We start from the raw sequence: 27342 nt of genomic DNA, 5'->3' as shown, positions 1-27342 counted from the left end.
AAAAAAAAAAAAGGTGCTTTCCAAATCACCAATTGACCAATCCTATTGCTTCTCAACATCCAGTTTTGTTGTCTTGTGTTTAGTTTAGTCTCTTTTGTCGGCTTTGTAATTCACATGTTTAACGTCAACCATGTTAGGGTCTTTTTATTGTGTCTAGCCATATTTTTGTTCTATAAATGATGCTGCTTCTATCATTTTGTCTCATCATTTTTAGCTATTTTCTGTTATTGAAAAGGTTTTTTATCTTAGGCCAGTGAGTTGTAAGAGTTTTTTATGACACCCTGGTTTTACTCTAAAGTTGCTTGTAAGATCGTAAGGCTCAGGGATGGAAAAGGTCGACATCGAATGTTTGTCCTCATTGTGAAAAAGTCCTGTGCGAGTCACATGAAGCTTCTTGAATACACAAACAGTTGTGCTCTCATACCGTTCTTGTAACGTCCTGATTTATTGACTCTGAACTTAATGACCACTTGTAGCGGTAACATACTCGTACATTTACATTTATAGACAAAGAGGAGTTCGATGCATGCCACTTTACGGTAACAGGCTTTAATTTGCTGTCATCTGAAAGAACGCTTTCCACAATCTGGAATGGCATTTGTGGTGTGGTAATTCTGGGCAGCTCTTAGCGGTTTGATCGTAAAGCAGGTGCATACATGATGTCTGTAAGTGTCATGTTAGTGGCTACCAGCCTCCTTGTTAATCCTGTGTGTGTTTTCTTTATTCTGAGTGTCACTGCCTCCTACGCTGTTGTGCTGTCATTTGCTGTAGAAAGACAAGACGGACATTGATGAAAAGCAGAGAGGAGACAATCACTGGTCTTTGTGGCGCAACTACCCTAACACCTCACATTCACACTGCTTACATGTTCTTTGGTAGCAAGTGGCAGAAAAACACATTTCATACAACAAATGTGAATCAAGAATGATTCTTTTTATTCTTGAATCACTAAAGTCTATTTAAAAGATACTTTGATGTGATGAGACTTCAACTTTGAAATGCAGCCATTTCTTTATAACATTAGTGCTTAGCTCAACTAGAATAGACTACTATAAGATTTCTTAGAGGCAGTCCTATACTTAGACACCAACCAGTAAAAGAAACGTTTTATGTTTTGTGATTCTTTAAATAAACATAGACCACAAATGACTAGGAGCATTTATGTTGTTTCATTTCCAATATATGATTTGAGATGGGTTTCCCTGATCGGAGATTGAAGATCTCATAACTTTTGGAGCTGCTGTGTTGATCTTAACTGGTGTGGATGCCTCTCCTTAGAACTACTTTCCACAGACCATTCATTACCAAACGTCAGTAAATGGCTGGCACATGAACAATAAAGCAATGGATTGGCCCTCTTGTTCTTTTACAGCTCTGTCAATAAAGCTTCTCCTGCTGGAGATGGAAACGGTTGTGTTACCTGTATTGAACAATGGTTGAACCCATTTCTGTTTTGGTGTATTTAACAATGAAGATGTAAACTTCTAGAGAACCTGTCAGATCTGCACTGCAGAACTTAGCTAATATTAAGAACATACAAATATTGGGTTTGTGTTTCATTTAGATAGCATGGCTTGGTTGAATATTTACTCATGAAATAAGGTATTCTTTTTTTACTGAAGGACCGAGCAGGGCAATTTATCGAACAGACATTCAAAACCTTTAATTGGCGTAATCTCGCTCATGTCGATTATTTTCGTGACACGTTATGTCATCCGATCCTCGACACGGAGGCATTGTCTGTGTTGTCAGTGGTTTATCAGAAATGCGTTGTTTCATTAGAAACAATAACCCAGCTTTAACAGTTGAGCGCATTTACAGTAAAGACCATGTGACCAGTGATCAATGAGGGCAAAAAAAACTAAAACAAAATAGTTGATCATTAATTGTAATTATGGTAAAATGTTCAATTAATCGTGATATTGATTTCAGCCCTTCTTCTTCCTGATGCTCTTGTGTGCAGTTGTAGCTTGTATAGAGTGAGTATTCATTTTAGTCTTTAACCTAACCTGGTCAAAAACTTTAACGGGCATTTTAATAGTTTATATTTTCTTGCAAATGTCTTGATCCCAGAAAAAATGAAAAGGATAATAGGGGATATTGTGTGTTCATTTTTGGGATTAAATTAGATTAGGTTGTGTATCCAACAGATTTCAGCTCTCGATTCGGTTCATTCAAAAGAAAAAAAAGCTTAAAACATTTTTTGTAGTTGAATGCGGGGAGTATTTCCATAAAATGTGGGGAGGAAATCATGCAGGGGACCAGCCTGTAAAGCAGAATGTTTCAATAACTTCTTTTGACAGGACCCGTCTATGGACATTTCTGAATAGTTGCCTCTTTTTCTTACGTTTGACGCAACAAAAACACAAAACAAACAGTCTCACTAATGTGGGAACACTTACCATAGATGAGCACAACTGACTCTTCGATGGCGTGCTGGTAGCTGAACTGGGAGTCGAGAAGCGCTCGACTGACAAAGGAGCCATAGAAGGTGGACTGGTACCAGCCCACATGCAGATGGTCGATGTTTACGTGACGCAGAGAACGCATCATCTCCATCTGGTACTGGACTAGAGGCAGGAACGGAGAGAGGGGGAGAGGGATGGGACAAAAGAAAGGAGAGAGAGAGAAACATTTAGAATGGCTTTCATTGATATCAGCATGGAGATTTAAAAAAGAAAATGTTTTTAGATCTGTGAATATCTGGTCTCCATCTGGAAGTGGACATGGTGTGCGAACAGAGGGATGGTGATTGAGGATGTGAGATAAGCAGAGAAAAGACGTGAAGAACAAATGCACCAAAACAGGAAAAAAAACAAACAAAAGGCTTCATCTCCTGTTATCAAAAGAGCTTTGGCGGAGATTTTCAATAAGGGATCACCAGTCACCCTTTCCTTCCTTTTTGTCAGTAATACATCCTGGTAGAGGGATGGAGGGTGTGTGACAGATGCACAGGCAGGCTTCAGCAACTGCAAAGAAAGCGAGATACATTGCGAGGAGAGCCCATTTCATTACGCCCGACACATCCTAAGGACGCACCGGCACAAATATAAACAACCTGCCTCGTCGGCTGTAAGTAACAACCGAAGCAAGCGAGCAAAGCAGCATCTCCATGCAGGCTGGCTGGAGGAGGTTGATAAATCAGGGCGTTATTGGGCAGCTGTGGCCCCCTAGACCCCAGCCTGTGTAGCACATCGTTCTCCTGCTGGGGCCGTTAACTGGGAACAAACTGCAAAGGAAGGGGGAAAAAAAGAGGATTGTGGGAAGCAGATAATAAATAAATAAGCCAAGAAGATAGACAGATGAGGACAGGAGAAGAAGTTGGGGAAGAAATTAGAATTGGGGGGGGGAGGGGGACGTGATGTCATTTTGCTACAAAAGGTGATGTCGTGGATTTGCCAAAGTCGTGGATTTGACCCCTGGTTGTGCTGTTATATAAAGTGTTGGGGGGGGTCTTTGGTCAAAATGTATTAACGTTTCACTTGATCACTTCTAGGCGTTTGACCTCCCTCAGCACTGCACTCACAAACACGCTCGGGATGCGTTATGGGATCAGGCGCGGGGGGAGTTTTCAGTCAGGCGCGCAACATTTTTCCAGTTTGTGTCCGTTAATTTATACGGCTTTTCAAAAAAAAAAAAACACAAAAAAAACCTCCCACTAACACCTCTCCCTCACAGTCGTGCGTACCACTGCCTCTGCTTTTACACCAAACAGAAAACGAACTGCAGTGTTCTGCCCACGGAGAAGGGCAGCGCTGAATTGCCTCTTGATCATCGTGATAAAGTCTCGCTGATTTGTAAAAACATCTGGACTGAGCAGATGTTGCTGGCTGCCAGACACAGTCCATCCTGTACAAATCGCACCTAATAATCTAGCCTTTCATTTAGTGATTGACATGGCTGGTGAGACAAAAGGGAGAGTTGAATACGGAGGGACGAGATAAGGAGGAAGGAGAGAAATTGAGGGAGATAGGGAACATGAGGGGGGGGAAGAGAGATTACAGACCATGAAGCAGCTCTGTGAAAAACCAACGGAGAAGAAGGAGGAGGAGGTGTCACTTGTGTCTGCCTGGCACTGCGTGTGTGCTTCTTAGCTGTGATCTTAAGCGTAGTAACAAAACCCAGCAGAAAAATAAACATATGGTATGTTTCGTTGAGAAGAAGTCGCTGGTGGGGAGTAGCAGGTGGGAGAACTCTCATGTCTTTGTAATCTTCAGTATGCACTGACGAAGAAGAATTAGGTGGGGGAAAAAAAAAAAAAAAAAAGATGTTGGGTAAGAGGAGGAAAAAAGAGAGAGCACGGAGAAGGTAAAGAGTGTTTGTGACAGAGAGTTGGGAGCAAGCAGCCGGGCCTAGGGGCAGGCCAGCAGCAGACCCAGCATCACACACAGCTCAATGGAGAGGAATGGCAGCCTGCCACACAAACCAATGCATCTGCAGCGCCTCTGCCAATCAGTATGTGTAGTTACCTCTTAAGCACCGCTGAAGTGTATACGTGCCCCAACACCCCGTCATTAGGAGAGAAATTGTGCACAAAGTGATCTGTCTCGGCGAGAAGTCTGAAGGCCGCAGAACTGACAACAGAGGGAGGGAAAACCAATGAGCTCTGTCCTGTCCTGACCCAAACTCCACTTCCTGCGCAGTTCTTTATAACCCCTTCATGCCACGTTAACATGCAGCGTCCAATAATCTTATTTTCATTCAAATTCTGTCAGAGAAAAATGGCCGATTTGTTTCAAATGTGAGCCTGCATGGACCGCTCTCTCTCTCTCCCCCTCGTCAATCTAAAGGATAAAGTGACGCCCACAACGCCAACTCCTTCACTACCGCACTTCTTTTTTTTTTTTTCCCTCTTCATTTTCACAGATTGGATTCGCCTCTCCTCTCCTCATGAGGAGAAGAACCCTTTTGAAATGTTTGTTTGTTAAATGGAGGTTCAGCTGTATAATTTCCGATGCATTCCAGGAAGTCTAAATGCTTCGGCGTCTCAGCGTGATGCATTGTTCTCTCGTGTAGAAATTGTGGATCCAAAACAGATTGTTAGCTACACTTGAATACATACATCTATTTATAAAGACAAATAAATCTTTGTCATATGGGAGCTGGGAAATCATCACAGTAAATTGGATAGCGCCGTTTTTTTTTGCTTTCCATATGGAGCCTTTTTTTCCCCCCCTGTATACACCAGAGCATGCCGCTCTCTGATTGGTCCATACTGCTCGGACTACAAACCAGAACACTTCCCACACTAAAATCCAGACCCTTGAGTACAGAGTCGACATTTTTTGCTTCTAATCTGTAAAAAGAGACGCATGATGATCTTTACCAGTGTATGTCAATGTTTTTATGTTTTCAACTTTAAGAGAAAAAAAGTAGTGAAAATCACCTCAATCTCACGGTTCAATCTGAGTACCATCATGGAGACTGAAAACATAGTCATGGGTCTGGGGAAGGTTGTGAAAGAAACTTCTGAAGATGCTAAACTTTTCAATGGCGAGTACTAATTCAAAGAGAGGTGGTGCGGCTCAGTGTTCTTCCCCCGAGCTGGCTGGTCAACAGAGCCTCAGAGAGCTCACAAGTGACCAAGATCCAAGCCAGCGAACACACCAAGACAGATTCTTGGCAGGAGCGAAAGATCATTCTGCAGAACCGGCTCCATTCAGCGCTTCACTAAACGTTTTGAAATGTACTCTGAAAAGCACAAAAAAAGCATGGCCAAGTGATGCACGGCGAAAACGCTCGACGTTCCTCGGAATCACACGTCGCTGTATTTTGGGTAACATTTCCGATTTGGTTTCAGGGGACATTTGGACTTTCTTTCAACAACGTCCCAAAGCGTCAAGCTAAATCAAACAATGTGTTAGCTGAACATCATTATCAAAAACACATGCATACACAGGCTGATTTATAAACAGGCTTTCGAAAAAACTAAATTGCTGTACCATGATTGTTTTATAAGGGTTGTTCCTGTTCAGTAAATGTAGTTTTGTATTCAGTGTGATTAAACTCTAAAAAAACACCTGAAAGGATAAAAATGAAAACAAAAACATGCAGACCTTGAACTAATACTGTATAACTAGTACTTTAACATAAAAAAATAATAGATGGAGATGGCTGTCTTCCAATACTGTTAACAACTCTAACTCCACTTCTCCAGGCATCTCAAGCAGGCATGCAGATTTACACACCACATGCTGTCCGTGGTCAGAAGGAAACAGACAGAGGACACATGTAGAGAACAAACTGAGATACAAGCCTCGTAGCTTAACGGAGATTCAGATGGCTGAGAGAGAGCGAGAGAGCGAGAGAGAGAGAGAAAGAGAGCGAGAGAGAGAGAGAGAGAACAGGCCAGCGGCAGACCAGCCAGCTCATCCTCCACAGATCCAATTCAGAGCACAGAGCCCGAGAAATGCCGCAGGATCACTACCTTGTTTGTTCATGAACCAAGAACTACAGCTGCGGAACAAATAACAAAACAAACTTTGGGACAATCTGACTTCAGAGTGTATACGTGTGTGTGAGTGTGTGTGTGTATGTGTAGTTCAGTAGTGAACTATATTATTGGTGAACTGTAAGTATATACATACATGAACTGTGTGTATATGTATATACTGTATGTACAGCATGTGTGTGTTTATACGATACGATTCTGACACATGCTTGTTTCTTTTTGGATGTTGTGTCTTTTAACGTGTCTGTTATAAAGTTTGCTTGTATGGCTGCTCACTGTGCTGGACTAACATTGATCTGCTCTGATACACTTTACTACAAGAGGTAATCATTTCGGGGTTAGGTGCATGACAGATTTGAGTTTTTCTCTTCTCTTTCCATTTCTTAACCCCGAGTAAAGTGAGGGTGGGAAGGCTGCTCAATTATAAACTTCTAACTGCAATCAGTTTGATAGAGACCGTGTCCTCCAGGGTCACTTTAAAAACTAGATGGCAGAGGAACGAGCTGCTTTAGAGTCATCTCAGTTCTCTGAATAGATTGGACTTCCTGCTAATTGTTGTTGCATTGTCAAGACAGCCTGTAATATTGCGTAGACATTCAAAGCAGCATCAGCCAAAAATAGATAATACAACAATATCAAGGAGCCGAGGTGGGAACATGCACCACCGTTTGCTTTTTCCTCACTCATTTCTGCTGCCCTGCTGCCTTCTCATTAATCAATCTGGGTCCCCAGGCCAGACAGAGAGGGAGTCTGTCCACAGTATGCCTTGATTGTTCAAGAGTGTGTGTGTGTGTGTGTGTGTGTGTGTGTGTGTGTGTGTGTGTGTGTGTGTGTGTGTGTGTGTGTGTGTGTGTGTGTGTGTGTGTGTGTGTGTGTGTGTGTGTGTGTGTGTGTCAGAGGCTGAATGAAAGTGTATTTAAAAGAGTGAAAGCATGGAGAAAAAGAGAAAAATCGAGACGATGGAAACGGGATGTTATGAAAGTGAAAGTACGACATGCTGGAGAGAGTGTGTGTGTGTGTGTGTGTGTGTGTGTGTGTGTGTGTGTGTGTGTGTGTGTGTGTGTGTTCTAAATGTGAGGAAAGAGAAAGTGTAAGACGTGCGGAGCCTTAGGAGGACATGTTCTGCAACATGCTGTACATTCACCGCGGAGGCTGTGTGAGTGCATGGGAGAGTAAGGGTATTTATCAGCTGGGAGCTATACCCCCCCCCCCCCACCTTGGGCAGTAATGTTAAGAGTGAAAATCAGTGTGTGTGTGTGTGTGTGCGTGCATCTGTGGGTCTCTGAAATGAACCAGACAGATAGTCCATACTCTAATACTCAATGACACAAGAGGTGAACTGCATCAGACCTTGCATGCCGCTGCAGGCCACAACATCTCAGCGCGGGCAGCAGGGTGTGTGCTGCGATGTGGGGCTGTGTGTGTGTGTTCGTCTCTGCATGTGGGGGATGCACGTATTTGTGTGTCACCACAAATTCTAATCACCCCGATGACGGGCTGAAAGGTCTTGCCTGGAAAGTCTTCTGTGGTGTAACACAGACAATCCCACACACAACCACTGGGCAAAGTTTATTTCCACTTATGTCAAGTCGAGCAGATAAATAATGGAATGAAATGATGTTAAATGTCTGTGACTTGTTGCTCAGCTTGGTGAGAGAGAGAGAGAGAGAGAGAGAGAGCTATTCAAAGATTCAAACTGCTTATTAGCGCCAAAAGACCCTAAGGCAGAAATAACCCGATTATATTCGTCCAAAATCTTCCCTCTCGTACATGCGAGAAAAGGTAGAAGTGTGAGCTTTAGAAAGACACGGTGAAGGACAGACGGGGTTTTGGAGAAATGTAGAAAAATATCTTCAAAGCTTGCTTCAGACCAAAAATATAAAGCTGCAATTGAACGGCACTCTGAAGAAAAGAAACGCTGTTAAGTCTGATCAAAGTCAGACGAGAGGATGAATATACTTTTTTTTTTTTATCCCCTCAAAGTTGACAACAAACAGAAACATAGAAACAACCATTTCGGCTGACTTATTGGACTGCAGGTTTTTGCTGGCTGCTCTAAGTGACTAATTCTTTTTTCCAGTGGTGACAGCAAAGCGTGCTCGTCTTGGCATCTCATGAATACTTCAAAGGCAAAGAGAGGAAAACAAAACGAATGTTTAGAGGCATTACGATTTAAAAGCCACACGTTATTATAAAATCGGTGTTTGTGCTGAGTGCAGAAGCCTGTAAATCCAGCTCGTCCCCCCCAACATTGTTCTGACCCGATCGCACACCGCCGACAACCCTCCTCGAACTCTGCACCGTCATGACGTACATTTTATTTCTCGACACAAACTCGACGTCTGAAGAAGAGCCTGAGCATCACGTGTGAGCCGACGAGAAGAAGGTTGCTCAACTGTTCCGCTTGAGAGACGACGACTATAGAAATTTATTTTAAACTTTCAAGTTAAGTAAAGATTTTTTTACATTTATATATAAATAGTTTATTATTAATTTTAAATAAAGTTTATTGTTTCAGTTTACTGTAAAACTCAACTGAAAAAAAGTACATGTACAAGATAGATATGCCCAAAAATTGTTGGGCATTTCTTTAAAGCGAGAGGGGAAGCTTCTGTTCTTTTCCTTTGAAGCCTTCTATAAATACAGTTGGCCTGACTTTACCCCTTATAAAACAATTACTTCATGTGCTATTGCTATGGAGAATAGAGAAGTGGATTTCACTGTTGGAGGGCCTGGAGACTCGCTGCCTATTCTGCCTTGTTGTTGTTGATCCTCCTTTTTGGTTTACCTATCCTCCTCTAACCTTGCTCCTCTTCTTGATTCCCCCAAAGAGGAACGGAGAATACCCGATGATATTCATGAGTTTTTCCTCCTCCTCCTCCCAGCGTGTTCATCACATTACAAATTGCAGATGAACCGTTGATTCCTCGTCTCTGAGGACCCCGTGTTTCAACGATGCCCTGTGCACTGTTAGGTCAACATAATTCAGATTTGAGGGGAAATGTAATTCATTTTTTTTTGAGGAGAAACCACTCCTCATGGACTGAAATATAAATCCGGTTAGAAAGTGAAAACAATGAGTGCACAATGAATGAACGAGGAGAAAAGTTATTTTCAAGGACACTCAGGATCTGAAATCAGCAAATGCATAGAAACGGTTCTTCTCTGCCCCCCCCCCCTTCAGAGGCCACGTTATAGTCTCTCTCAAGAAACATTTGACATTCTCAAAATGTGTAATATTACACTAATCCATTCCAACCCTGCACACACACTTCCCATGTGACACAGACTTAACATGATAAAAGGCACTGGTGAAGTGTCAGGAGACCTTATTTTCCTCCATGAACAGACACAGAGGAGAAAACCTTCAATGAGTTCTCAGGTTGTGTCAAAGTGTCTTTTGTTCGGGTGGGCTGCTCTTTGTTCCATGTAATACGCCAATTAGGCCTTGAACTACAGACCTCGCCTTGAGCGTGCTCATAAGTGCTCCATGTATATGCCCTGCATTGATTTCTTTTATCTGTTCGCTTTTCACTCCATGTATGTAACTACATTATTTTGATTCCAGCAAGAAGTGCACACAAGAAAAAGCAAGCAATAAACACGCATGTGTATACACACACACACACACACACCTGCAGGTACTTTTAGAGAAAATAAAATAAACACTAGGCAATAAAACCACCCAGAGGCAATGTCAATTATTAAGGACAATGATTTCTAAACCTTTCACATAAAAAATGGAAGGAAAAAAAGAAAAGTGAGTCCAAATTTAAAATTGATACTGAAGTCATTTTAAAATGTAAATGTGAAGTAAATGGACAACAGTGGAGGTGGTTTAAATGTGTGTGTGTGTGCGTGTGTAGGTGTGTGTCACTTTCACGCAGATTATACAGCAGCATAAATGGCTGGAGGAGGTTGTGTTTGATACAATGTCCGTGTGACAGAAGATTAATGAGGTCTAGAACTTGACTACGTTGTGAAATACATGGGCGGAAGAAACAGGGCGGTCACAACGGGGAAGTGACGCTTGAAGACGAAGAAGAGGTGACAGCAGGTAGAAGGAGGGGAAGGGCGGAAAGTGCCTGTCTTCATCAGGGCTGCAATCTGCTAAGTGCAGCAAATGTCATTGTACCTGTGTGTGTGTGTGTGTGTGCGTGTGCGTGTGTGTGCGTGTGCGTGTGCGTGTGCGTGTGCGTGTGTGTGTGTGTCAAAGAGGGCACGGGGAAAGCTGAACTATGACAAGACTATCGATATCTGAGGTTCAGTCTGTGGAGAGGGAGAAAATGATGAGTCATGGTGGCAGGAGAAGAACTAGGATGGCACAAATTGTTTAACATCAGGGCTGATATAGATCCTGATGTTTTTTTATTAACAGTTTAGCTGGTTGCAGATTCTGATATTGTTTTCCTCATTACTTATTTTGGTGTAAGACTTTCACATATCGTCTCATGTTTGACCATGACAACAGAACAGAGTGACAGGTAAACTCTAGACCGGGGGTGCTCAATACATCGATCGCGATCTACCAGTCGATCGCGAAGGTAGTGTGGGTAGATCGCAAAGCATTATAGAGTAGACGTCAGCCTACCGTCCGTCCTCACTATGAAATTTAAAAAAAAACACGGCTCAGCGTTCCGCGCCTCTGTATTTTCCCCTTAAGTTTTGTTGCGATGTGACCGTATTTGCTGAATGAATATGAAAATATGTAACGTAGTGTTAAAAGGCTGCATCAATCAAGTTATCATTTCTTGCAGCAAGAAAGGCAGAGGATCATCAGGCAAAGAGGAGGAAAGGTGAGAACTGTAATAAGCTAAGATAAGAGAAACATGGTGAAGGAGCCGACAGATGAAACAGATAAAAAATAGAGATGGAAATGTAGCCTAGGCTGGAAAACTAAAGGACATTCAATGAATCAGAATATTTCAAGGCCATGTTCAGTCACAGCATGAATTATCCATCAATAATATTATTTGGATGGGTAAGTAATAATGTGACTAATCATGGCATTACAGTTAAAGTAATCATGACTCAGGAGTATACTTGGACTTTTGATTTTAAAAATTCAACAGAGGATGAGACAGGAGAGAGACATGAAGACCAGGACCCAGTTACATACAAAGAGTCAGTCAGTCTCTCTCATACCAAACACTTCATATACAGGTACAGAGCTAAATTCTAAATAAATATATGTTTTGCATGTTTATATTAGGTAGATCATTTTGACATGGTCATTTTATAAGTAGCTCCCATGCCGAAAAGTGTGAGCACCCCTGCTCTAGAGCAGTTAGGTGGACTAGATGACAGCTGATGCCACATGATTTGCTCATGTCTGAAAACAGGGAAGTCTGTACATCGCTCGTGAGGACATTACCTATATGAATAAAAACAATTCTGCCTGTTTGTCTGTCATGTTCCGTTTTTTATGGGATGCACAGGGACACGGTTTGGTCTAAAGTTGGTTATTGATGTATAGAAGATAGAGCTAAGAAAGATATCTGCTGGTACGTTGGTAACAGATATTTATCTCTCCCTGGTTACAATAGTGGGAACAGGGGTGTTAAAAAAAAGTCACCAGCCCAGAGGACCAGGGGCAAATCCTGACGGTGCCCATCATCGTTTGTGTTTTGTTCTTTCATATTTTGAAGTCGATGTTAACTTGAGGAAAAGGAGTAGAGCTGTGATGACGCTTTTAGACAGACCAGGTGTTCTCTGACTGACCAAAGAATGGTTCTTAATACTGTTATATGTCGTTTCATTTTGGAATACTCCAGCACAAAGATGAACATCCCAACGATTTATGAATTAAAACTCATTCATGATCACTATAATAACACTTTAGTTTAGGAAACTGTTCCCATAGGGATCAAAAAAATCAATTGTATTAATAATACTTCATAATAATGCTGAAAATCCTTTTTTTTTTTTTTTATCGTATCAGAAACAACTTGTTCATCTCTTCATTGTTATTCTTTTTTGCATTGTATTTTTTTTATTACCGTGTTATTTCCGTTTCAGAAAGCACTGATAATTAACATGAAACCTTTTTTAAAGAATTTTTAACGTCGTCATTAAATTTATTCATACATAAACAGTTGTGAAAATATTGAAACATAATTATATTTCAGACTATATAACTGACCTTCAACATCTCTAACAGTTGCATTCCTTCCACTCAGTTAAACTCTGTGCTTTCTCACAGAATGTGCTGCATCTGTCAAAGACGTTAAGTTAGAGCACATCGTTTCCCTCTGCATCTCTAATGAGAGAAAAAAAAAAAAAAAGACGAAACACTTTCTTTAAAACGTTTCGTCAAGGTCAGCTGGTGCTGATGTGAGAGGTCCTTCTGTCGATGTGTTTTGTCCGTCCACGTTATCGCCCGACGGACGGACGGAGGGAGGGAACAGTGATAAATGTGGGAGTTGTAGGGAAGTAAATGTTGGTATCGAGTTGCGGTCTGGTCCGGGGTGTCAGGAGAGGTACGAGGCTAATTTCCAGCAGCAAAGCTATAATGGGATGTGTGTGCCTATTTGTGAGAGCATCTGTGTGTTTGTGTGAGTGCACCCACCGCGGTCCTTGTTCCACCTGGCACAGTGGATTAGGTGCAATTAATCTTAGTTAAAGCCAGCCCTTCGGAGAGTGTGCGCACGTGCACAGGCACAAATGCACGCACGAGAGGCCGCGAAACAGGCTAACAAACGCACTCCTTGATGCACAGGAGAGAGTGAGAGCACGGCGAGGCAGCTGCACTGACGAGTTCAGCATATGCACATTTGACAGCGCTGCATGTCACACAGGCTTTGTTGTTTTTTTATTAGTGGGAATGAGGAACTGGCGTGGTCCTATTCGATCATTTGAGAGGGGGGGGAAATCATATCTGATTACATTGTCGATGCTCATTTAACGTATCGTTAAGCAGATTTTTTTAGCTAATAGAGGGAAGTGCAAAGGGTGCATGTATAGTACACAGAATAAAACGCTTTCTGCAGTTTCTTTAAAATGAACTAACAGCCATACTCAGTGAGATATGATGTAGAGATTAGGTAAGACACTTAGATTGAATTAATGTCACAACATTTGAATTAGAAACTAGTGTACATGCAGCAAACTATATGGCCAAACGAACAATGTTAAAAAAAATAAAAATCTAGTTTTTAATTCTTTTCATAGAGCCACGCATTTCCTCTCCTTAAACACCATCAATATCCCTCATCTCCCCTCTGGCTATAGCAGTTGGAGCTACAGCATTAAGCACATGTATCAACAGCCGTGTGCCACTTAGCCTCTAAGATAAGGACCTCAGTGTCTACACAGGGTTCATTATGTGCTACACCAAACCATGTCTCATCCATAACGCATGTGGCCCTCCCGAGAAAAGGAAACACACGGGTGGGGAACCGAGTCAAACAGGGAAGCACATTTACAGCAGCTAAATCAAACATCCAAAAGTACACACTCGACCGTGACGCCTTTGAAGGAAAGATTTAAAACATGGACATAGTCACGTGACCCGTCGGTTTTCTGAAGAAATAAAGGCCAGTGTTAGTGTTGGCAGTCGCCATGTTGGCAGTGCTGACTGGACCTGAAGGATAATTGGGTGTTCTATCAGAAAAATAAAATTAAGCAGAGTGAGTGGGAGGGACGTCATTATCACAGGTCCACTAGTTTAACCCCACAGCACACACTCGGGCTCCATATGCTAAATATGTCGGCACTCGTCGCAGGGCTTCATATGTTCTCCATATTTATATACAATCATGGGTTTAGACCATATTTGTCATTTGTTAAGGTGTATAGGGACACATTTTAAACACGCTGAATGGAGGAGTAGAGTAGACCTCCTATAATGGGCTCTTTTTCAAAGTCGTTACAAACTGTCCTCTCTTGACGTCCTCATCACTGCAAGTTTTATTCTCGCTCGCTATCTCGCTCCATGTTTTGCCGACTTGTTTTAATGCCCCCGCTTCTGTTTACGTCTTCCTCTGGTTGTTCCTGCCCTAACTCCTCCTTTTGCTTGGTTGCACTCATTTCCCTCCTAACTTTCTCTCTCTCTCTCTCTCTCTCTCTCTCTCCCCATCTCCACACCTCACACCTCTCCCTTCCCCCTCTCTCCCTTACCACCCTCAGCCGTTTCCTTTATTTTCCCTCATCCTGGTCACATCCTCCTTGCCTCTTTACTTTTGCCCTCCCCTTACTCCCACCAGCCCACCTGGATTAACAGCAGACTGCAGTAATGCGCTGTGACCGCCCCCCCCCCCCCCTTGCACACAGTGACACACAAAATTTAATGTGGGGCACAATTGTGATGAGACAAAGAAGCAGATGAATAAAACAGTGGAACTGATGGTGATGCTGACAGCACCTGGGGGACCCACACTCTTGATTTATAACGCTGGGTGAGCATTCAGGAGCAGATACAGCCTCAGCCGGGCTCAGACAGTGAGCTCAGATGGGGAGATAGATGTGGGGAGAGAGGCAAGGTAAAAAGGTTGGGACATAAATATTTTCTTATTTTATTTTTAGGGCTCAGGAAAAGTGACCATCTTGAAATTCTAAAAACAATATTACGTCAGGAGTTTTCTAATTAGCCTCACGGAGGAAGAAGACGGAGGAAATCAATTTCCCATTTGAGGCAGGTAGAGTGACCTATTGAAGAGCTAACTCCAAGGAAGACCTTATCAGAAGTGGAAGAGGGCCATGCTTCTTAAAAGAAAACACACAAGATAGTCCCGTCTGACTGCGTACTGAACGGCGTATTTAAGACGAGGAGTTGTGAGATCATGGCAGAGACGTTTTTAATCCCTCTGACTTCAATTAACCCGCCATGAAAATGTCTGTCACAGCCGCCAATTAAAACTCCCGAAAAGCAAAGACGAACCTTGAAGACCCGAATTGAGCAAAGCTGCTCATGTAATTGACCTTAATTAGGTGTGTTTGTGTTTTCGCTTCCACTGCTCCGCTTTAAAGAAGATTAACATTCTTTCTTATTTAGTTTTTACAAACAGCCCCTAAAGTGGACACTTTCCAACAATTTATAGAATTATTGTTAAACAAATGTTGTTAACCAGATGGGAAAGATACATCAGCAAACAAGTCATTTTAATTTAAAGGGATACTTCACCCATTTGCATGAAGCTTTGTATCATGCAATCATCATGCAATATGACGCTTTTTGCATCACATGAAGAAAACTTACAAGCAAAGAAAAACACATTTTTCTCGTCTCAGGGCAAAATGAGGGTTGGATTCACGACCATTCAACACTACTACCATGTTTCTAATGATACACAGCTTCATGTAAATGGGTGAAGTATCCCTTTAAGTCTGCGCTGTTTTTTTCCCCCCTCCCGTACAAATGTAAAGTCTGTTCATTCGGCAGCACAGCGCAGTCTAACTTTGAGAAGGCAATTTTAGATTTCTGTGACGACCTCACTACGCTACGGAAGGAGAAAATTCAATTGTGACAAACAATTGTTCAGCCTCGTATTGAATCCACTTAAAATTGGACCGCTTTGATATAAAGAAGGAAAATGGGGGGGAGGGGGGCTCTGAATAATGAAAACACCTGTTGCGGACTGAAGGACCCGCGAGAACAGGAGAGGGAAGGAAGGGAAGATGAGAGGAGTTAAAGGAGGCTGCAATCATCTAACATTTCAAGGGGAGACCATTCAGTGCAGGGGAGAAAGGATCATTGGATGGACAATGATGGTTCAAGAAAAGTTCAAAGGAAGACGCCTCAAAGCAGAGGATTGAGCTTTTCTTACCGCGCGCCGTCAAAACAGAGATTATGAACCCTCCGCTATGTAGCTCGTTAGCCGACTAGCACAGCCAGACTGAGAGCAATAGAGCCCGCTAAATACTGCATCCCAAATGTCACATTCCACAAGAGACGAGATGAGCTGTATTTATTTTACAGTTACGGGGTGACCTTTCTACCCGGAAAGTTATTTATTTGTTCTCTAACATAAAATGTCACATCTTTGAGAGCAGGCTGAAGGATGACGACGGGGGGGGGGGGGGGGGGGGAGATGTGAGAAGAAATCAGGCAAACGTCTCTTAATGGCCGATGGTGGTTGGACACACGGTATGGCCATTTGATTGTGATGCATCTAGCCGTTCACCGACGGACGTGAGACTTTCAATAAGGGGAGGGGGTTTTTTCCTCAGCGTGTTGTTTCGGTGATCAATGACTTGAGGTGACTTCTTCACCTCAGACAACACGCCACTACTGTCACGAGTTGAAGCATGACACAGCTGAACCTTTACTCTCCTCACATCAACGTGTGGCCACACTTTACTTTCCAATAGTCTTGCTGTCTGCTTTTAAAACAAAAGGCTTTTAGGGGGGGGAAAAGTGCTTCAAACTGAGATCGAACTCTTCGGCTACAAACATAAACTGTCGGGTCCGGCGTGAGAAAGAGAGAGAGAGGAGCGTAGAGGAAAAAGCTGGTTCGAACTGGTGAGCGCTGCAGTGGATTTATTATGCTTTGGATTGATGTGCTAGCCAGAGGCACGGTCGCTGCAGACCTTTCCTCACAGCGCACATTGTGATGTGACAGCATGGAGAGGCACAGGTGTTACTAATAACGTTAATGATCGCTCAGTTCAAGTTAGGTTTCAGTGCACCGTGCGCCCGGGCTCTTGGAACTTTAAATACCGCCACAGGGAATGCAGCCATGATTAATAGTCCTGCTTACACCTGTTTCTGATACTTCAGAGTCAGGCTGGAGAAAGGACCGTTAAAAAAGGCCTTAAAAGGGAAAAAAAAAACAAAAAACATGTACCTGAATAATTATCGCAAAAAGGAAACAAGGCTGGACGAACACTGCTACAGAACAAGGACACTTTGAGACATCGACATGGAAGCAAGAATTGAATTAGAGCTGATGTATGTGGTGCAAAGACAAGAAAAGCTTCTCGGAGACTTGACAAAAGCAGCAGTGAAACAAATACATTTGCCTTCAAATATTCAGTGGAGAAGACCTGATCACTTTTTTTTTCTTTTTTTTTTAAATCACAAACGTTAACTGATTGAATTATAAACTGTGCCCGAGGTGGAAATTCATTCAGTTAGGATAGTTCTTAGTTGTTAAAGACTTTTTTCCATGATTACAGAAGAGCCTTTGGGAATTCTGGCAAGACTTCTCTCGTCTTTTGGTGCCTTTTATATCTGCCTCAGTCTCGGCAGCCAGATAACCCATGCAGGGAAGCATGTTCTCCATCTCTTAGCCCAATCAGATTCACTTCAAAATCTGAACTTGTGTGGCTAATTAGTTTCCTGAGTAATTCAAACCGTGACAGCAGGAGTGACACAAACAACAAATAAACAATGGCAAAAAAAAAAAAACTGTTCCAATCAGCTAAAAATCAACCCTGTTGATGACTACAGGTGGTTTCTACATCAACGTTTACTTTTCATGCTCTTTTTAATTAAGCGTCTTGTTAGACGTGGGGTATTGACTATCTTTCATAATGGCGTCACGTCAAAAGACAAAATGAAATGCTCCCAGGTCTAAAAATATATATGAAAGGGTTTCATGTTTAACCGAGGAGCATTATAGCAGTAAAAGCATTGATTGAATCACTGAAACCAGGACACACAGCAAAACAAGCACCCTAAAAAAACATGTTTGTGTTAGCAGTGCTCACATTGGTGTTTCTGGGCCAATGTGAAGCAAGATGCGAGCCCAGACAGGGAGCCTGGCAGCCCCTGCCACCTGTGCTGGGCAGAGAGTGAGCAGCTTGGCGTGCAGAAGCGCGACAGCCAGAAGGAAGCACTGTGTGGTTTTAGAAAATCATTTCAAGGGCAGATTCCCAATATTGATGTTTATCTCTCATGTAAAGTTAACACAACATCCCCAAAATATGGATTCAAAACGAGAACGCCGGCAACAGAACGCGCTGCTTCAGAAGTCAAGGAGGGGGTCAGGTTTCTTTTAAAGAGCCCATTTAAAACAACAGCGTGTTGGGCTGAGAGCCGTACAACCGAGGCAAGCAGGGGGGAAAAAAACAAAAACAAAGAACACCCACATCCATAATAAAACACAACAAGCCCAAAAGAGATAAAAGCAAAGAGCGGAAGTGTGCAGGACAATAATTGACTGCCGTTTAGAAAACAACCGGTCTTCTTCAGCAGGTGTCAAGACGCTGAGCAGCTCTCACTTGGATAATTAAACTATTCCACAACTGCAAGACCACAGAAGCTCAACATGATCAGGAGCGGCAGTTCCACGTCAAAACCTCGAAACGATCAATCAAGTTTTAAAATCAATCGTACGACGGACAGTCAGTCGGCGTCGCTGAAATGCTGTCGCGGTTCTTTGCCGCCGATTAGCAGGCGCGCTGCACAAGCTGGAGACGCCACAGACGTGACTGATGTCGAGCTGAATGAGATGGATCACAGAAGTCAAACCTGGATGTGATAAAAGTTATGGATTACACTCTCAAAGTCGTTTGGACAGAGAGAGGACTTAACCTTAGCGAAGAGTCTCAGCTGGTTTGTCCATAATAAAAGTTTTCTAAACACCGTTTCATGCACTGATCTCTTCTCTGAATCAAAATACAATCCTGGCCATCGTTGAGCACAAGGTTCCTATACCTTGTGTTCCCTTTGCTTTATTCAAGGACGTTATTCTCCCAAAATATTGTCTGGGCGCTTTACATTATTTCTCTCTCCAAATGTATGAGTCTGTTGCTTTTTTAGAGGTCGGGGAAAAAAATCCATTCACGTAAAAAAAAAAAAAAAAGAGATTCTTCAGAGATTTTAAATAAATGTATGACTTCTAAAAGTCAGTGAGTCACTCCCTGCTGAGCGCTAAGGCTGGCTCTTTAACTTCCAAGAATGCCAAATGGAGCAGCAAGAAATTCCTAGATCCTAAAAATATGTACTGATTCATTAATAGACTTTGAATCCAGAGTCGCTTTGACTGATTGTGATGCACCTAAAAAAAGGTTCTCAGCCCTTTGCTTTACTTATCTCGCCACTGTTGGGAAAGACAATAAAATGGGTAGAACAAACAATGTGGTACACAAGAAAGGAACAAGGGCTAATGAAGAGAATAAAAAGAAGAAGCTAAAGGAAAGGGAGAGGGAGAGGGCCGAGGCAGCTCTCTCACCTGCAGTGACTCAGAGGAAAGGAGGGATGGTAGTGGAGGGTGAGCGCAGAGAAAAGGCAGGCTAATTTTGTTTCTACCTTCAGGATAGCTTGTCCTGCTGCTGAACACTGGTGACACAGACTGAATATCAAACGCACGCAGCAAAAGTGGTACTGAGCGACGCTTAGTTTGATATAATCCCTCCTTACGAGTCAAACAGGCAACCCAATCTTGCTTTATAAGCCTGTGAATTGCACCGAGCCACACTCCATCAGTTGTTTAACCAAGTGGCATTTACAATTTGCTGAAGGTTTTTTTTGTTTGTTGTTGTTTTGTTCGCCTGTTCACTTCTTTCTGAGTCAGATCTGACCAAATTAAATCGCACTTCTTATCACAGCGTGAGAATTATCAGAGAGTCATCATAAACGGTTATAATGAAAGACACTTTCAGGCGTCATCGTTTGAGTCAACTTTTTTTTTTTCTTCTTCAAACCACCTTTTGACTCATCTTTGTACTATTACTCCTTATTGTATTGTCCACTTCTCATGACAAACATCTCTATTTCTCCAACTAGCTGTAGCTCTGCACTACTTTCCAGACACCTGTTTGAAAGCGCTCTCTGACCTTGGTGCAGTGCGTCTGTCCGTTTATTAAATTGGAGCAGCCTGTCCATAGCTTAGGTTTTTGTTGTTTTTTAACGATAGCTGTTGAGTGCAGGAAATATTGAAGACAATTCTAGATAAACCTGTATGAGATTAGACAGGTGCATGGCAGAATATGGGAGTTTGAAACAAGGGGGGCGGGCGGGGGGAGACAAAAAAAAGAAAAAAGAAACGCCTTTTTCGCTGTCAAAACTTGAGTGCAGTGACATTTTCAACAAAGATGCATCGTGTGTCGACAGGGTGCAGAGGTTGGGAGAAGCCAACGGGAGTCAGCCACATGGGCCGACGCGCTGAGACTATGCGCTTGAGCCGCAGACGTTAGGTGTCGCTGCTCAGCAGGACGAATCCCTCGTGCGAAGATCTTAATTGAAGTGTTGCAAATGTAGCTTCAGGCGTCAGAATAAAAAAAGAAAGAAAAGAAAATGTAAACGCAAGGTTGAATTAATTAATTCTCTGAAGGGACGAATGGTTTCCTGGAAAGAAAAAAAAACATCACAATCCTCTCTGTTAAATCACGTGTGGTCGTTTCGTTGCCGGAGGATCACAACCACTTCCGTACACGCCTGTGGTTGTGTGCGGCCATGGAGACGCATCCGTGTGCGTCAGGGTGCCTCTTCTGTGTGCCATCGCAACAACAAAAGAAGAGGAGCCAAGCACGTTATTAGCATGCTACGTGCGCCTCCAGTGCACAAAAAAGCCTAAAGAATAACGGCGTGTACTTCAACGCATCTCTCCCCCCCCCCACCATACGTTCTGAAAATGATACAAGGACAGAGTTTGCAAGGACATAGGAAATAGGATGGTTGGGGTTCAGCCAAGGTTTTTTATCGGAGGCCGACTCTGCTGCATGTGCTCCATTACTCTCTTTCCATATCTTTTTATCACTTCTGTTGGTCACACTTGCTGCCGTCAACTGTCCTGCAAGTGCAGCTCCACAGTGGCACCTGTTGATAAAAAAGCAGCACAGCAGAGACACACAGCCGCCGTCTCTCTCTCAAAAACACACACACACAAAAAAAAAAAAACACAGTCACGAATCCACCAATCCTGTCCATCTTTCTGTGGAGAGATGGATTGAAGGAGGGCAATGATTTCAGTACGTGGCCTCTGGCAGGGATGAGTCAGTGTGAGGCGATACAGGTATACAAACACTGACACAGACAAGTGCAGGTTCAGAGAAAGAAGAGAGAGAGAGAGAGAGAGAGAGAGAGAGAGAGAGCAGAGAGACGTAGCTCCACGTGCAGACCACGGCAGCTCAACGTGCATCGAGTGTCTGATTGGGGTTGAAACAAGTTTGCGCTCTGCCCGAGTCTATCCGGTCTCTAAATCTCCGGCTTTATGTAACGATTAGCTGATGCGCATCAGAGAGTCAATAGTGTTCAGAGATTGGGCTTCACAGATAGAAAGACGCAAAATCCGAGCAGATTCAGAGAGATCTTAATTGTGTAAGTGTTTGAAGCCCCCCCCCCCCCCCCCCCACCACACACACTTCCCTCTCATGTAAGGTTTCTCAATCACCTTTCAGGTGACCGGCTTAAAAAAAGAAAAAAAAAAAAAGGAGCCTGGTGCAAAATGTTTAAGAGCTGATAAAAAAAAAAAGCATTAGAGGGTCTCTGCACTCGTTACATAAGACCAACTCTGTCTCACAGTACACTGTCCGCCTAGTTTAAAGCAAACACTGAGGGCAATGGGTTTGCCAGGAACTTTGTTTTGTCTGGCATTTTTGCAAACACTTAATTTAGCTGGACGACACTCAGATCCATCTTTGGGGTCTCAAACATCACCTCCCTGAATTGTGTTTTTTAGCATAAATTAAGCCTTCAATATGGTGTTTGTATGCCGATGGTTTACAGTGAGTAAAGTGCTGATTACATGTCAGTTTTGTAAAGCAGAAGTTTTAAATTGATTGTCACCAGGTGTATCACTGATAGCTGGCCCTCATGAGCACACAAAAACAAACGTACTCCGTGGTTCTTCTTTTTTTAGTACATCTTTAAAAAAATGAGTGCTGATGACTCATACTGCACCTGGAGACATCACAACATACACTTAGTTCAGGTGCATGTTCCTCCCTCAATGGGTCGCATCATAGTCTGTGTTGGAACGGTCTTTCATTGGCAATAACCGTGACAAGACTCTTACTGATTCAAATCTGAGAGAACGTGTAAATTATGTTTCATGGATTATCACTTTTTAAATATTAATGGATGGAGTCTGAGTGACGTCAGCCATCTGTAATACAGGGAGCTCTGGAGGCTCAGCGCCCTCCTGTCAATCATGCGAGAACACGCCGTACCATGAATGACGCGCATCGTTTTGAAAATCAAAACAGAGCAGAGTTTTTTTTTGGTTTTTTTTTATAAATTCAGCCTCCGTGTTGCACTTCCACATTGGCTTCATTTTTCAAGACCAGAGTGTGCCGCTTGGTTCACTTCCTGCATCTTTAACCAGGCTTAATGGCTCCAAGAGTGAGTGTACGGATCATCAATAGGAGATACGTGTCTGCTTTAAAGTCCACCTCACACTTTAATAAAGACCGGCTTCTGGGACAACATCAGCTCTCGGGTGAAACAGCGAGCGAGCGAGAGAGAGAGAGAGAGGATGATGGTGGTCTGGCTGGTTAGCTGGATGCGTGGGAAGACAAATCAGGCCGAGGTAGGAGAGAACAGATCCACCAAATGTACAGACATAAAATCCACTTGACCAGTTTTAAGTAGGATCCTTTTGTGCAACATTTACTCTAAGCTTTTGTTTTCCATGATTGTGCTTCAGTGAATAGATTCCAAACTGTAGGATGAAGTCATTTCTGCAAACACACTTTGTAAACAGAGACAGGAGCATCCTGCAGAGACGTCTCTTTATTTATTTTTTTAACTGTACTGCTCACTATTTGAAATCATTCCAACATCCAACACAACATGGATGACTCCCAAGAAATGATCATGTCGACTTTAGTTCAGTAGTGACAGATTATTCAAAGTCAGTGACATGTTTGCAAAGCCTCGTTGAAGCGCTGTACATTTTACTAAGATTTCACAGCCAGGCTCAGCTCGCTGAGAATCTTGTTAACGTAAAGAGACTGACGGAGGGGGGGGGGGGAATTTTGCACATCAAAAGTCAACAGCACTACGAGCCATGATGCTCAGCAGCACAAACGCGCACACACACAGTGAGTTGACACTAACGACCTTCGGTCCCCATTGGTGCTTGTGTGTCTGGGAGAATTTCTGACAGTTGCTTGTTAGCAGAGGATGCCTGTTAGAGCAGGATTCTCTCTCCCCCCCTCCTCTGTTTCCCCACATCTGCTTACCTTCCCATCCCACAGCTTGGCTCGCAGCCCTTTTTTTTTTTTTTTGCGATAACAAGGAAACTGCTAACAACAAGGCTCGATAACGCACAAGCTAAAGTCAGAGGACATAGCATCCTTTGATACGGAAGCTGGCGAGACGTGGGAGGAGATTGGAAAAGCGTGTGTGCACGCGTGGGGATGAGGACCGAATCAAACCCTGTGCACGTTCTCGCCACCCACCTGCAACGCACAAAACAGTGGAACACCGCTGCCCTGAACACATCAACCCTGGAACTGACAGCGTAGGGCGCCTGGCACGCGAGTTAGCTTCGTTAAAAGTCGGCCGTGTCCTTAGCGCTGTGCCTCGGGCGTCTTATTTGCACAAATGTTAGAGAGCAAACAGACAGCGGCATTCAGAGCTCTGTTGATATGATTGTCCTCTGGCTCCTCCTAGCATTGACAGTCTGCTCTGTTTGAGGAATCTTAGAGGGCGAGGCACAGCTTGCCCCCTGCAGCATCGCTCTCAGAAACACATCCAATGACGCAACACACAACTTAGCATTACACTGATTCCACTCAAATTCTTTGGTTTGGGAGGTTTGTTTTTTTTTGTGTGTGTGTGTGTTTTTTAATGAATTCATTTGAGGCAATGTTTGAAATTCACTTTGCAGCTCACCTGTCAAGGACACAATCAATGTATTTATACCAGCTGACTGCTAAATGTTTCTTTAACCAAAACAATGCACCGCCTTCACGGAAGCTTTTAATGTTTCTGTGTTGTTTGGAAGGCAAAGTCCTCAGCTGATTAAAACCTGTGCAGTCAAATAGGCAATCCTCCGTGGCCTTCAGTGGAAGCTAAATAACAAAAAGGCCTCCTTAAAGGGAGGTTGAGAAAAGAAAACAAGCAAAAGGTCAAAGCTTATGTATAAGTAAACCAAATGAAAAGCCATCGTGGCAGTAACGTCGATGCCGTCTTCACCACGTATCTGTAGCAAGACAAGCATCCATTTCAGTCTCTTGCTCGCTCGGGCTGTGCGGCGTACGTGTGCATTTCCCAAGCTGAAGGAGAGGATCGATCGATTTCACAGTAAAGGGGGGGAGGGGGACCACTGCTCTCAGTTACCTTCGTCGAAGTCGGCATCGTCCTCGGTGTGCTGGGGGAAGGGGAAGCAGTTGGTAATCTCCAGCCGGTCCTCGACTACGAGACCCAGCAGGACGCCCTGAACCACCTCGCTGCCCTGGCCCTCTTCCTGGTAGTGCTTGATAATCTTCAGCACCACCTGTGACAGAAAAAAAAAGGACAGTTCTATCACTGGAGTACTGCGACAGAATGGAGGAACAGAGACAGGAAAAGAGGCTTTGCTTTTTTCTTTTTTTTTTTCTTTTACAATGCTACTTTCTGGGGAAATGATTTCCTGAAGCGGGGCTAATTTATTTATGGTGCCAATTGTCTGTGCATTCTGTAGCGGTTAGCGCTAGCAGTTTTTGTTATTGTATTTGATCCTCCTTTGAGTTGCGTTATTCAATTACTTGCATCTGAGCTCGTCATGTAGATTTGTAACTCATTAGTTTGGGTTGGTTTGCTTGAGAGGTTTCTTTCCAAAGCCGCTCAAGACGCTTTTTCTACCTCACTCTCTGACTTACTAACCAAGTTTAATCAAAGTACAAATACATACAACTCCATTATTGATGCCGACAGGAAACAAATGTGCACATGAATAATCAATGTAAACCTTTCATAGGATGAACAAAAATAACTTTACACTGAAGGAAACCAACAGGGAGGCTGTGATTAATACTTCTCCAACACACTTAAGAAGACAAGAAATAAAACACTGAGGGAGGAGGAAACTCTTCACAAACATGAAAAGAGTTTAGGCTCAGAGTGTGGTCGCTCACGTTCAGCACACAGAATATTGATGCCGTGAATTTGCTCTGATGTGATGAAGGATAACGTTGACGTGCAGAGGTTACACAAACGCTGCTCATCCACACTGGAGACCAATCAGATACTGTTTTCTCTCTGAGAGGAGCGCTGTTGTCGATTTGACTGTGTTCAGCCTTTACAGGTGCTAAATGCTTACATGACTCAGCCCACCCTAAGCCGGTTTAACACACCTCCACTCTGGGGAAAAAAACAACAACATATAAAGTCACTCCTCCTGCGCGTCTTCGGAGTTAAGACTGAATGAAAAACGCTTCACACATTTTCCGTAACATTGCCACTCATCTTTCGGGGACGCTTCCGTCTCGTGCACACCTTCACCTCTCCCAGCGTGTGGATGCTTATTGGTGATGTCACAAACATCATCCTAAACTCTGTTTGTTTTGGGGGTTTTTTGTTTGTTTTTTTAAATATGAGAAGGAGTTTTCCTTTTTGATAGAAAAGGAAGGATATAGACGTGGGCGGCCTGACCTGCTCTCGTCTTGTGTGGGAAACACTTCTGTTGTTCAGACTGTAACACATCACACTGCTCCTTTAAGTGTACTTTATTCTTCTATGAGATAAATGTGTGATGTGCGTAAACATTGTTCAATACATCTGTCAATCAATCCATATCTTTTTTTTTCTATACTGTCAATTCATCACGACGGTGATCTCATATACAGTGACACTTCACAGAAGACATGTAAAGGACCTTTCTCTCCGTCTATGGTAAAACAAAGACCATGCTCATTGTTCCGTTACAAAAAGCAGGATATGTTACAAAGGGGTCCGCTTCAGCCGTCGTCATGTGGACAGACATGTTCAACAGAGCCGGGCTCATGACGGAAGAGTCATCTGCTAAAGCTGCGCTGGGCTTGAAAATGGGATAGGTGGAGATGGGATAAGACACACAGGAAGAGGACAGAGGATGGAAGGGAAGGAGACTGGTTGTTTTGGGCAGGCCGTCTGTTGTTTTAAAAAACACCTGCGTTAGTAACATCTCCCTCCTGATCCAAAACACGTTCTCACGACCACATTTACATGATCATTCTGCGGGTGGCAGAGAGCTCGCTTGAGCTACTTTTGAGTGCATCAGTCTCATGGCTATCGCGCCCAAACGGAAACGTACCTGTGCTGACAGGAAACGCTTTGTTCATGTAAAACTTCTCTCTTTTTTTCTCCCCCCAATGCAGAGTCATTTTTGAAAACTAGCATGATCTTGAAAGTAGCATCCTCGCCGTTCTCCGTCTTCACTCACCCCCCGTCCCCTCTGTGCTCCCTCAAAAGCCCCGCCCCCTCACTTACATGCACTAGCGTCATTGGTCCAGAAGCAGATTTCAGCTCATGCTTCGAGCGTGGGCTCGTGCATGTATGGGGTAGAGAGACTTGATTGGTTTATAAAACGTGTACCGAGTTCGGACACTGGTCAAAGTTTTACGAGTTTAAAACTGCTACAGATGCTTCTTTTTCAGAGCACATGAATTATTAATTCCTGTCAGGACATAAAGACTATTTCAACCCAAGTCTTAAAAAGTGTATCTGGAGAAAATCACCAAGCCTGTACTTTGAAGTGATAAATTTGCCCTTTCTTCTTGTTGCGTTTTATTCTGAATGTGCTTGTTGGGGTAACAGTAGGGGTGGAAGTCGATTAACCAACGGTTCTTAATTTTGGATCTACATACATGGTTCATGTTTACTCATCAATGCAAACCAACAGGTAAATTTAAACCCTTTTTACAAACATCTGCCTCCTGATAAGACTGAACAAAAGCAAACTCAAAACTAGTTTTCTCGGCTGCTCTCCCATTTTCGATCTCAGACACTGCGCTTACGTAGCTGATGATTTAATAAGGAACAGGCATGTTTAAAAGAGATGACTGTGGTGACGTTCGCAAACTAGACTAACAACTCCAGCTAC

The 27342-nt window shown here is 43.1% G+C and overlaps 1 protein-coding gene across 1 annotated transcript in view; it reads right to left on the bottom strand.

The window, feature by feature from the left end:
* Positions 1-27342, bottom strand: part of LOC306823391 (eukaryotic translation initiation factor 3 subunit H) — a 60130-nt gene that overhangs the window by 25262 nt on the left and 7526 nt on the right. Inside the window, exons 2-3 of the mRNA XM_079342877.1 lie at positions 24621-24777; positions 2403-2570 (exon numbers count right to left, since the gene is read on the bottom strand). Coding sequence (XP_079199003.1) covers positions 2403-2570; positions 24621-24777 — 325 coding nt within the window. The remainder of the gene's footprint in view (positions 1-2402; positions 2571-24620; positions 24778-27342) is intronic.

Source organism: Symphodus melops (genome assembly GCF_947650265.1).
Source record: "Symphodus melops genome assembly, chromosome: 5".
Lineage (NCBI taxonomy): Eukaryota > Metazoa > Chordata > Actinopteri > Labriformes > Labridae > Symphodus > Symphodus melops.
Note: the sequence above shows the minus strand (reverse complement) of the source record. Positions and strands in the feature narration are given on the sequence as shown.